Source organism: Peromyscus maniculatus, chromosome 1, assembly GCF_049852395.1.
Source record: "Peromyscus maniculatus bairdii isolate BWxNUB_F1_BW_parent chromosome 1, HU_Pman_BW_mat_3.1, whole genome shotgun sequence".
NCBI lineage: Eukaryota > Metazoa > Chordata > Mammalia > Rodentia > Cricetidae > Peromyscus > Peromyscus maniculatus.
In genome coordinates, this window is record NC_134852.1 from 182,899,877 (window position 1) to 182,912,808 (window position 12,932).

The following is a 12,932-nucleotide window of genomic DNA, read 5'->3' on the forward strand; positions in this document are numbered from 1 at the left end:
ATGGGAGTGCAAATATCTCTATGGTAGGATATGGAGTTCTCTGGGTATATGTCCAGAAATGAAATATCTGGGCCACAGAGTAGGTCTATCTTTAATGTTTTTGAAAAATTTCCAAAATGATCTCCACAATGACTGTGTTCATTTGTAATGCCACCAAGAAGGACCTATGGATTCCTTTCTCTCCACATCCTCTCCAACATCAGCTGTCAGATTTATTGATGACAGCCTTTCTGACTGGAGTGAGGTGGCCTCTCAAGGTAGGATTAACTTGTCTTTCTTTGTTGACTAAGGAGACTGAACACTCTAAAATAGTTACTGGACGTTTGTGTTTCTCCTCTTGGAAACTATCTATTCCATTCATTTTCCCATTTGCTGATTTGCAGTGCTTTCTCGGGAGAAGTAAATACAGTTAACAACCCAGTAATTCGTCTGTCTTTGTCAAGCAAGTCAGCGGTGCTGGAATTTTAGTCACCGTCAGTCCTCTCTCTGTTAACTAGAAAAGGTTGCACGCAAGTATATCCTGGGATCTCATCTATGAAGTCTTGCTACCTGAAGAGTCTTCAAGATAAGCAGAGTGGAAAAGAAATCAGCCAATGGCCTTTGGGAGCTTTAATTTTTAAAAAATGAAGTAGATGTAAATTTCCTATCCAAGGCCACATAGTTTTATGATGGAATCGCATTTTAAAAAATGCAGCTGAATCAGTCTCACTGTTCTCGAGAGAGAAATTTACTTTATGCCCTTTGAAACCTCAAGTCATACTGAATGTATGTATTGTATGGATGAATGTTGGTATTGGTGGTCTTAGAAGCTAGTCTATACCCCTTGTTAGCCTGTCAACATGCCCTGGAATTCAAAAGCAAATAGTTCTTGCAAGGCTGAAAACCAACCTCAGGGCGAAATGCTGAAAAATTTTTTCATTTCCTACCCTTTGCCCTGCAATAAAATAAAAAATAATTTCTATTGCCCAGATTCTGGGGCTATCCTCTGACAGCTCAGCCTACAAGTGATCATGAGGTTCCAATTCTGGTCTGAGGACTAGTTCATGATGCCATTTACAGCATTCTTTCCATTTAATTGGCATAGCATTCTCATTTGGGAACAGGATATTGCTCACTTGAATTCTTTCCACAGGGGAAGAAACAATTTTCTAGGCCCATTTCCTTGAGAATTGCTTAGATCAAGACTGAGTTGTTTAAACTAAATTGTTGATAAGATTGTGGGAATGCTAAAGATCTTTGTTCCAAGAGGCCAAGGAGGAAAAAGAATCTAATAAAAAGGAAAAGGGGTGGGGAGGCCCAAATTTCAAAGTCTGTGTTCAAAAGAGCAGGCCCTCGTTAATGAGACTGCACATTTGAAATCATTTGTTTATTAGATGTTCGATGTCCCAAAGGGCATTTCAGAACATGCTACCAAGCAATGCAACCATGGGTTCTGATTTGTACAGCCTCCTGTGCCTCTGATGGCATTCGGCATTTGATGAGTTAATGATCAAAGGCCTCAGCAAGATCTGCTGCCAGAGAGCAAGGAGAAACAGCCACAACCTCCTTGTGACAAACAGACCGAGCCACTGAAGGCCTCCTCTGTTAATGAAATGGAAGGAGCGGCCATCATTGACTGCTGTCACAGTGTGTCAAGTAACAAGGCTCACCACCCAAAGTCATTGGGAAAATACCAAACAGATGAAAACATTCCTTCGCAAATGAGCTTGTGAACAAAAGGAAAGCTTTAAATCAATGAGCGCTAATCATGAGAATAGGACTGTTTCACCATAAATCAGAGGGATTGGCGCAATACTCTGGTTAATTCTTACAATGGGGAACAGAGAGGTGGCTGTGGTATTTTATTGCTTAGTGACAGTAAGTCAGAGCTCTGGGGCCTGTCAAGTTTTTGTCCATTATTGTTTTCTCATACAGTGATTGAGGTGCCCTGTTTTGCATCTTCATTTTGTTTTTGGCTCTTTGCCTTAATTTTTTTTTCTTACTTTAAATTATTCTGCCTGTGCTATGTGAATCTATTAGATGGATCCTGTTGGTGAGCTCAGGCTCTTCAGGTAAGCAGAGAGGGCTGTAAGCAGGACTCACTCACTGTCTGGTGATCACAGGTAGCCTAACTAGGTCCACATATTATGGTCACACACATTAGCTAAGCCCCGCTCCCTTACTCAGATAGAGTGACCCATGTACTGAGTCACACATGCCCTGCTTCCCTACTTCAGGAATGTCGCATAGGTCACATGTTAAGCATGGGTCACATGTAGCATGCTTCCTGGCTGTGCAAGACCTCCTCATTCCCTGGGAATATTTAAAAATAGGACACAACTTGCTTTGACCAGCAGGTCTGAAAATCTTCAGAGTCCTCTGTTCTACCATATTGCCTATTGACAACTTTAATAAATCTCTTGTCTAAAAGATGATTTGGCTCAGTGTTTCTCTTGAACATGCTCTCCTCTCCCTACCCCCAAATACAGCATATTCTTTGGCAGAACAAGGCATAGACCAGGTGAACTGATTTGGTACAGGATGAAAGCAGTTAAGAAGCAAAGCAACATAGCTATTCGGGGGGGGGGGGGAGGGTCTTGGCAAGTTTGGTCTTATTTGTCACTTTATGGCATTTTGGCATTGCAGCCGAAAGGGACCGAGACACAGTACTCTGTTCTTGGCCTCAGTGACATATACATTTGGTTTTCCTTGTGCCTCTCATGTCTTCTCAGTCTTCTCTGATTGTTTCTCTCGATTTTTAAAGGCTAAATTTCTCAGGAATCAATCCCCAGCTTCGTGATCCTTCTGTTCTCCATTCTTACTGGTTCCTTCTAGAGTTTCATTTGCCATTTGCTATTTGGATGCTTCTTATTCTGTAATTCTCTCTGTACTTCCTTGCCTAGCCCCCTTCAACTAATGCCTACCTAGCATCAGCTAATTACTCAGGATTCAGCTGAAATGTACTAATAATGTCACTTCATCATAGAAATCTTGTCATAGTGATCGTTTATCTCTCTTACACTAGAACAAATATAACATGATAGCCAGGAATGTGTCTATTAGTCACTATTTTATGGGGAGGGGGAATTTTGTAGGCATATAGAGAGTATCTGTTGAGTAAATCAATGTATATAAAAGAATGATTGTACATGGGGTGAGGCCAGTGCATGGGGAGCTATGAGTTATCAGAGGGAGTCTAGGTCGATATAACAAGTGACTTGGCAGGTTATGAAGCATGGGTATACTTCACATGAATTTTTAACAACACGAGATTCTCATGGAGAACAATATTAAGTCTCATCAGTTTAGGTTGTTACTAAATGTGTACACCAGTCTACTGATACAGCTATCAGAATATCTCAGTGGAAGTACATAGATAAGTATATCTCCAGGCTTCAAGATAAGACAGCAGGATAAAGCAGGTGGCAGATGAACCAACTGGTCTAAAATACGGCAACTTTCTATGGAAGCATGATACAGAGGAATGTGCACAGCTGGAGGGAACATATGTGTAAGTAAGTGGCGTATGCTATTGGTGAGGTTTTGTTTTGGTTGTTTGGTCTTTAGGAGTGATTGAGAATTTATGTTCAAAGAAAAATAAACTGAATGAATAAGGCTTTAACTCGAATCAATGTAGAAAACTACGTTTCCATTCACTGTGTTCCCAGGCAGCTACTAAGATGATATCAGCAGAACATAGAATGCTGCTCTACGTTTACAATGCGATGACGTAAAATGGAGAAAACAACACATAAGACATGTAAGTGTACCGAAAACACAAAGGTAGTTAGGAGCACATGTTAGATTGGCTTGGTTGGTTTTCTTTTTCTTTCTCTATCTTGCCATAGTATTTTTATAAAAAGTAAAAGTACAAAACATTTTAATAATAAGAAACATCATTATAAAAGAAATAGCACTTAATTTATTTGCCCACTGTGAGCCCTCAACTTGAGACTATAACGATGGCATACATGAATCACTTTAAGAGTGTAACTTTTACTATATAGGTTTTTATGATAAGCTAAGTTGAATGCAAAGTGTACTATATATGAATTAGGGTATTTTTTTTTTATAAAATAAGAATTCTTTTGCCTATTGTTTCTGAGCATAATATTCAGTAATGAATATGTTGATAATGCTCTAACTATATATTATTTAATAGACTCATCTGTCAAAAATACTTAAAAGAATGAAATAAAACATTTGCATTTATATTTATAGACAGCCATGATTTTTCAAGACAAGCTTTACACATGGATGGAGGAGGATACTCAACATTATATGGTAACAGCTGTCATAACTTATTTTTAAAAGTATGGGGTGAAAATAACCATTGACTTATATATCAGTCTCCCTTCCAACTACAAGATATTCTCTAGTACTAAAAAATGTGTCTTGTGTCAGTATGCACATTATATAGTACAAGGTATAACTCATATTAAGTTTAAAAATGCTTTTATCAAGTGAATGAGTGTCCTTAAAGGAAGAATGATAAGGACATATCATTACAATTCTACTTTATACTTCAAGTGATCCCTAATTTTGATATTATACTGTTTCTCTCAATCTTTCTTGGTATAATTCATATTTTAAAAAGCAAAGCCTTTAGTGGAAGATTATCAGCAATTAAGAAAGGCTTTTTAACTGATAGAATAGACAGAAATGTGCCATAAGCTTAGTTTCTATCAAACATAAATTTAGGAGAAATATTGCAATATAGGCAGAGGATACATATCCTTCAGTAGAAGACAAAAACCATTTCTGTCAAGTGTTTCTTTCAAGCCAATTTTCCTGGGCTGTCTGATCTACATATTTGGTGTGAGTTTTCTGAGAATAATAGCATGTTTACTTGAGGGCAATCAGTCTGCCATTGAGAGGGTTATGCCAATAAGTAATGAGTTCCTCGCCTCTGAGTTTTAAATATCTCAAAGGACTCAGTTGTTATAGTCAGTCCTACTTTTATGTCTTCTTTCTCAAAGAAGAATAGACATGGAAAAATTAATCGTCTTACATGAGTACTTAACAGGATCATTTTAGTGGAGTTTTAAGAAACATTAAGCTCAAATTTCAAGGCTTTTGCAAAACCAAGGGGACCTTGAAAGAATACAAATTACACAGTGGAGTTTAATCATCACCTCTACTGTACCTGCACTAGGTTTCCTCGTCTATATAGAAATGTAAAGGCATTAACAGAATTATCCAGGGAATTTAACCCAATTAGAGGTTGTTCCTAGTTTCTATTGCACAGGCAAGCCTTTTAAAGTTCCTTAAATACCAAAGGAATGTAAAATGTATTTAACAGGAAGAAAGTCAATGGAAAGAGACAACAGACAACATAAATAGACATCTGAGCTTGCTAATGCTGATAAAGCTTAGCCTGTGGAAATTCATAGTTTGCCTCCTCTAAGCATAAGCACATCTGACTGAGGGATGACTGCTACATCAGACACCTTCTGTTGTTATTTGTTAGCACTGTATAAAGTGCTAACAGTGTAGAAAGCATAATGACAACTACTTTAACATTTGTTTGTTATAAGACAATTTCAGAGAATGAACTTATTATCATTCTCTCTAGAATTCAGATCAGGGATTTATTTTTTTTAAAATGAAACTATTTATACTCCCTAAGTAATAATTAACATTAAAGTATGCAGTCACTTGGTTTTACTAATAATCAAACAACTTAAGATAAATCTCTTCTGAATGAAATTTGCTAAGACAATGTGTCTTCTGAGACAGCCTATCAGTCAGCAGGCCTTCTGAGTAGTGGCCTATTCACCAGCAATTGATCAGATTAGTAGCTGATCTAATCAGAGGTCTCTATAACCAAGTTTGATCCAGTTAATAGTTGATCTAATTGGTGATTAATCTGACTAGTGATTGATTCCATCTAGTGGCTGACCCAATCCATAGCTAACCAAATCAGTAATTTCCATTAATTTTGTGGTTACTGATTAGGTCAATGGCTAATTTAAGCAGAATTTGATCAATTCACCACATACACAAGAGTAACTTATGTGAGGTGATAGATGGGGTTACAAAGCTTAATTATTGTGATCAGTTCTTAATTAATACATATATCAAATCATGCTATATACCCTAAGACTGTATGTTTGTTTCATGATGTCTAAACTATAGTCTAACAAATCTACTGGTCAAACAAACAGTGGGAAGTATCTTGATGTAGACAGTCATTTTATTATTTCTTATTCCTTAACCATAACTGTTTGGTCAAACTGTTACTGTTTTATAAAACTTTATCTATGGATATTTTCTAGCCTAAGTATGCTTTAATAAATTACTATTTAAATATGAGAATTAATATAAGATTAAATAGTTCTTAGTTATGCAAAATATTTTTGTATATAGAATAATTAATATCTGTTATCACAGTCATACGTCAAAGTATGTTTCCAAAGATTACTTCAACGAGGTCATCCACTTTTATAGCAACTTACAAAGGCTTTGCATAATGCCATTAATTAAAATGCAACAGTAGCTACCACTTTAAAGATGTGTTATCTGAGGCTGAGAGACAGATTTTCGGAGTCATGACCAAGAGTGAGCAGAGGAACAAAGGCTTTTAGTTTACATTACAGTGTGACAAACTATGGTCAAATCTTTCTTCTAACTGTCCAAATCTGAATTAAGTATACTCATTTCCTTTTTCTGTTGATGTGCAGCATGTATAAATGAATCCACGAATGATCAGAATTCATACACTGTCACACTGTTATTTTTACAAAGTCAATAGATACTGAGAAGGGTCTCACTCACAGTCATTTTCCCATCACTGATAATTTTAAGGCTGAGATTGGCATCAATTTTTACTTGAATAATAGGAGTTATATGAAAACTATCTACCTAAAGCTGTAAGAAACTAGACATATAGCAAAGCAGCTAGACTATGTTCTACAAGGTAGTTGACTTTTTCTGTAAGTCTAAAGTAGCTGCTCATGTTTTTAAGATGGTCACCAGTCATTTTATTTACACACCTGAAGTTCTTAATATTTTACTCCTAGGATAAACCTTTTTTCATGGATTCTCAGAGTAAAATATTTTATTTCTTTTGTGCTTTGAGGTTACTACAATTTTGGCACAAACCATGGACTTCACACTAAATTTTATATGCTTAATCCTTCTGCTGTCTTATAGGATATGAATTATCAGTTTGTATTGGATGAAAAGGGGGATTATGAAGACCACTGTTTTTTCCAAAGTAACCTACATTTCTTTGAAATAAAAAGAATCTTGAATATAACAAATCTTTGCCAAACATTAAAGTTTTGTTTTATAGCAAATCATTTTTGTAGGATTGCATTTATACAGAATTATAATTAATGAGATATTTAGCTGCTAATAGCATCAGAAAATATTTTCAGTCTGACAATTAAATGTTTATTGTAATTGTTTACATTGGGTTTTAAACTACCACTTACCTTCTTGAGAGGATCTTTACAGAATTAAGATTTCATGTTGAAAAGAGCCATCCTAACTAAACATATTGTGTAACAAGTACTGTTTGCTTAATAGTTCTTTTAAGTAATCAGAGGCTTAGTGCCAGAGCACTGACATAAAGTCCAAATATTTGACCTTAACATATTAAAATCATTTTTATCAAAATAAAGTCCCCAAAGTGAATCTCACTTACTTTGCTTTCGCTTCTGCGTCTTCATATGCTTTGTTAGAAACATCATCCAGTCCTCCAATCAAATGCTTGAATGAGCTGTCAGAGGAAAAGCAGAGTGATCAAGTTAAGTCCTCTGCAAAGTCAAAATAATAGCAACCAGTCATTAATAGTGAAATGTTTTAAAGTCATCTTAATAAAACTAAATTAAAAAATTCAATACGTTAGACAGCAGAATTTCTTCTAATTTGGTGTTAAAAATTGTGAGGTCAGGGGCTTCTTCTATCTGGTCAACCTCTATACCCAATACCTAATCACATCTAACAATCATGTCTGGCAAAACAGATATTGAGCCACCTGGGTGGAATAAAATCTAGACTATGCTAATAAGTCAATTCTTATCAAACTGAAATAACAATGAACTGCCAATGAGAGAATGCCTACTCTGTCAGTTAACTAGCATTAATTTTTATTAATTTCAATGCAATATCTAAAAGGCAAGCAGCAAAGGTATCTCCATTTAAAGGTATCTTCATACACAAAGTAAGAATTATAGAAAAATTAACCCATTTAAGAAAGTGAAAATAAACTCACTTTGCTATGAAAATAAACTCACTTTAACTAGAGACAATCTATTCAATATTATATATCTAGAACTGTCTTTAGATTTACTTTATATAATGTGTTATCTATCATATGCTTAAAATATAAAATGTTATATAATAAAAAAACCAATGAATACACACATAGTAGGAATCCCTTTGAAATTTACTGAATAGAGCCAGATACATTAACTCTTTCACAAGTGACATTTTGGCAACCACTGAAATAGACTGGATGAGAAACACAAAAGAAACTCAATAGAAGTCTATCTGGACTGTCACATAATAACCAGAACTTCACAGTCTTATGTGGTTCCAATAACTTTAGTAGGTTGTACATCACTGGAGAAAATGATTCACTTGAGCCAGGTCCTTGGCAATACTTTGTCCCTGGTGTCTACTTGCTTTCGTTTTGCATCATCCATCTGCTATAATATTCTATCTGAGTGCATGGAGTGAAGTAACCATGGGCCAAGCCCTCTGAAATAGCGAGCTAAAATGAATCTTTAAGTTCTTTCTGTCAGGTATTTGGTCACAGTGATAAGGGTATAATGAATATGCCAGGCATTGCTCAGTGGTGACAAGTACTATACAATGTTATAAGTTAGTATCACCTCCATTTTATTGGTGGGTTTGTGATAGAGTTAGAAGTTTACCCTAAATCTTACACCTAGTAAATGTGATGGACTTACAGGAAGGAAGTGATCATTCTCCTTCCTATTCAATAATCTATTCTATAATGCCTATTCCAATCACCATGCTTTGAAGACAGTGATGAAAAATTTTAGTACCATATAGGCTCTTAATGAGGGGTTTTAAGGTATCATATTAAATTAAAATTTTATACCTCTATTAATTTTTTGTATATGCACATATATGTGGTTGTGTGTGTGTGTGGTTGTTTGTGTTCACATGTGAAGTCCAGAGGCTGATGCCAGATGTCTTCTTTGATCTTTCTCCAATGTTATATATTGAGGCAGGTCTTGAAGACAGAACTTGATTTGTTTCTTCTAGCTAACCAGTTTGCTCTGTGGATCGCCTGTCTCTATCTTAAGCTCAGGGATTCCAAGTATCTATGCCAGCCCTGGATTTGTGTGAGCACTGAGGAGTTCTCACACTTGTGTAGCAAACATTTTACCTTTTGTGTATTCTCCACTGTTCCGTCTGTACAATTTCTTTTTGGAAGTACTGAGGATTGAATCTAAGGTCTCTTACATTCTAGACAAGGTGTATAACACTAAATCACATTCACAGTCTTTTCATAATCTCAATCTACAAAGGACATGCATTTTGAGCATCAAATAAATTATGCATGGTCAGTTCCTGAACTACAGCAGAAAATTTGATGATTTAAATTTCAAAGTTACTTAACTGCTTTCACTTATAATTACTTTTGCAAAAACCTATAAAGAAGAATAGAACAACAGAGGACTGGCGCTGGTATCTCAGATCCCTGGTGGTGATCCATCTGGGAGGCTGGCTCACTACTCTGCTGTGCTCAACACAGTCATACAGATATACAAAAGGAGACAAAAAGGAAATTTTGAGACACAGGCCTAGGAAATCAAGAATCTCATTCTAAAATATGAAGTTTAATATAATTAATTTATTAATTTGTACTGAAGGAATAGGTAGCAGTAAGTAATTTTTCAAAAATGTTATCAATAAACTAAATGATAAATATATTTTCTATTATTGAGAAAAAGTTTCAAATGTGATTTCAGACATTTTCTCTTTATTTTACTTTGTTCTATTCCTTGCTTATGCTTGTTTTAGTTAGTTAACACTTTATTATATTTTTTATTTACTTTTTTTTTTTTACCATGAATGCCTATAATTTTTGTTAGTTACATTCTGGCAAAGCTGGAGACAGGAAAAAAAAACATAATTTTTCATTCAAATAATAGCATAAAATGTTAGATTTTCTTTTTTTCCTACTTGTTATTGGAAATAGATTTTTTTCTTCTTACATACTATATCCTGATTACAGTTTCTCCTCCCTCTACTCTTCCCACTTCCTTCCCACCTCTACTCACCATCCAATCCACTCCCTTTTTGTCTCCCCTGGGAAAATAAACAGGCTTCTGAGGGATAATAATAAATTAAAATATAATATAATAATAAAAACAAAAACTAACACGTTGGAATTGGACAAAACAAACAGGAGGAAAAGAGCCCCAGAGAAGGCACAAGAATTAGAGACCCAATTGTTCACACACTCAGGAATCCCATTAGAGCACTATGGAAGCATAGCAGGCCCTGTGCATTTTGCCTTAGTCTCTGTGAATTCATATGAGCTTTTATCATGTTGATTTAGAGGGCCTTTTTTTTTTTTGGAGTCCCCCATCCCCTTTGGCTCTTAGAATCTTTCTGCTTCCTCTTCTCTGAGCCCTGAGGGGAAGGGATTTGATGGAGACACCCTATTTAGGGTTGACTGAGTGTTCCAAGGTCTCTCACTCTCTCTACAATGTCTGACTGTAGATCTCTATTTTTGTTCCTATCTGCTGCAGAAGGAACATTAGCTGATAATGGCTGAGCAAGGTACTGGGATATGAGTACAGGAGAATATCATTAGGAGTCATTTTATTGCTACTTTTTTAAAAGAACAATAGTACTTGATTTTACCCTAGGTCCCTGGGCTATCTAGTTTGTTTTGAGGCAATGTTTCCATACTAAAGCCCAGGCTAGCCTAGAATTTATTATCCTGCAAAAGTTGTCTTGAACTCATGATCTTTCTCTGTCAGCCTTCTGGCTGGTAGGAGATTCTGGGCATGTGTCACTATACCTAGCACCACTAGTATGTATATAATTAACTTTGATATTTTCCCATAGAATGTGTTAGTCCATAACTAAACTTGGAGAAAGCCTTATTTCAGAAAAATTCTAATGTCCAAACATGGGCTTAGTTATCCAGTGACATGTGGCTAGGGAATGTCTTTTGTTTGCTCTCAGTATAGTTGTGTTATTGTTTAGAGTTAGAGTCATTAAGTAGCTATGAGTCAATGTTATTTTTAAATTTGCAACCTTGTATACATATTTAATTTTCTTTTAAAACTTTAAGCAATATTTTAACAGTGAATAGGTTACCATATGTACATATGTCATGGAATATCTATCTACAAACACACACGGACACATATACACAGTGAAGCAGGAAGTATGCTAACTGTGTACACAAACAATATTTGTACTCTAGACTGTATATTGAACATACAGGATTTCTCCTCATGATTAACTTACCAAAGACAATACTTTTGTATATATTGCTTGTAAACATATATTGTTTGTAAATCATTTTTGTTTGAAGCACAATCTTAGTCAAAAGAATATTGTAACATTGAATAATTAGATTCTAATAAGATGGTAAATCCTTTAAAACAGAGTGTCAACTATTACATGTAAGTGAATTTTAAAAAAGGAAATAAAAATATAGAGACCTAACAGTTAGTACTTTATGGAGGTAGAACTTAAATGAATAACTAAGGACATCTTGATAAGCTATGTGGTAGAGTTACAGAATTAATTAATAAACTTATTTTTGATCAGTTTATTGATGTGCAGTTCTGGCTATTGAACCTGGGGCCTTGCATCTAGTAGGAAGGCCCTCTACCACTTGTTGCACACTTTTTCCCTTTCAGGAATACATAACATCTATGTGGGTCCTTGTCAGACAGGTCTCTGAGGACACATTACTATGAGTGGTTGTGATGGCTATTCTTCAACTTGATTACATTTGGATTTAACTAAAACCCAAATGAGTAGGCACAACTGTGCGGGATTCATTTTTCTTCTTTACATCATTTCAAGTAGGAATATCCGCTTCTAAACTGGATCTTTGAGGTGTAAAGATAAACCTTTAATACAGATCTTTTGAGGTGGGAAGATCCACCTTTAATCTGGACCATACTTTCTGCTGGAAGCCTGTATAAAGGGCATGGAGGAAGGAAGCTTGCTCCCTTTGCCTGTTTGCTCTCATTAGCAAGTCCATTCCTTTACTGACATTAAAGCCTATTTCTATGAAATTCCAGCATTTACTGAAGATCAGCTGAGACATCCAGCCTTGTGGACTGAACAACTACTGGATTCTTGGACACTGCCCCCCCCCATTCATAGGCAACCATTGTTGGATTAGCTGGACCACAGCTGGTAAGCTATTGTAGTAAATCCCCATATATACAGATGAGAGAGAGAGAGAGAGAGAGAGAGAGAGAGAGAAAGGAAGATTCATTGTATAAGTTCTGTTACTCTAGAGAACCCTGACTAATACAGTGGTGGATCCTTTCTAAATATTTATTAAGGTCTTGTGTCATGGCTTGACTAACAAAGAAGACTTTGGTCATCATTGTTGCATTCTGAAGATCTTAGTAAGATGTTTTGACAACCTTAGCAACTAAATGAGTAGAAACCGCAAAACATCAGCTATAAAAACAAGTAATTATAGATAAATCATTAAATACTTTAAACTCATATAATCATGTGTAATTTATATTTTAGTACTGTAAAGTGAAAAAGCCAATTTCATATGTACTCTAGATTCAATTTCAGAGGAAAGTAGGAAGTTATTCTTATGTGATCTCAACAGCATACCTCAATGAATGCATGTAGTTGAACATACAATTTTATGTTAATTTTTCTGAAAAGGGAATTCAATTTTAACAAGTCAAGCAGGGGCTGGAGAGATGGCTCAGTAGTTAAGAGCACTGGCTGCTCTTCCGAAGGACTTG

The 12,932-nt window shown here is 35.6% G+C and overlaps 1 protein-coding gene across 5 annotated transcripts in view; it reads right to left on the reverse strand.

Annotated features, from left to right (window-relative positions):
* Positions 1-12,932, reverse strand: part of Prkg1 (protein kinase cGMP-dependent 1) — a 1,181,731-nt gene that overhangs the window by 117,558 nt on the left and 1,051,241 nt on the right. For all 5 annotated transcript variants that reach the window (XM_042262603.2, XM_042262599.2, XM_042262606.2 and 2 more), the window contains one exon: positions 7,631-7,705. In XM_042262603.2, coding sequence (XP_042118537.1) covers positions 7,631-7,705 — 75 coding nt within the window. The remainder of the gene's footprint in view (positions 1-7,630; positions 7,706-12,932) is intronic.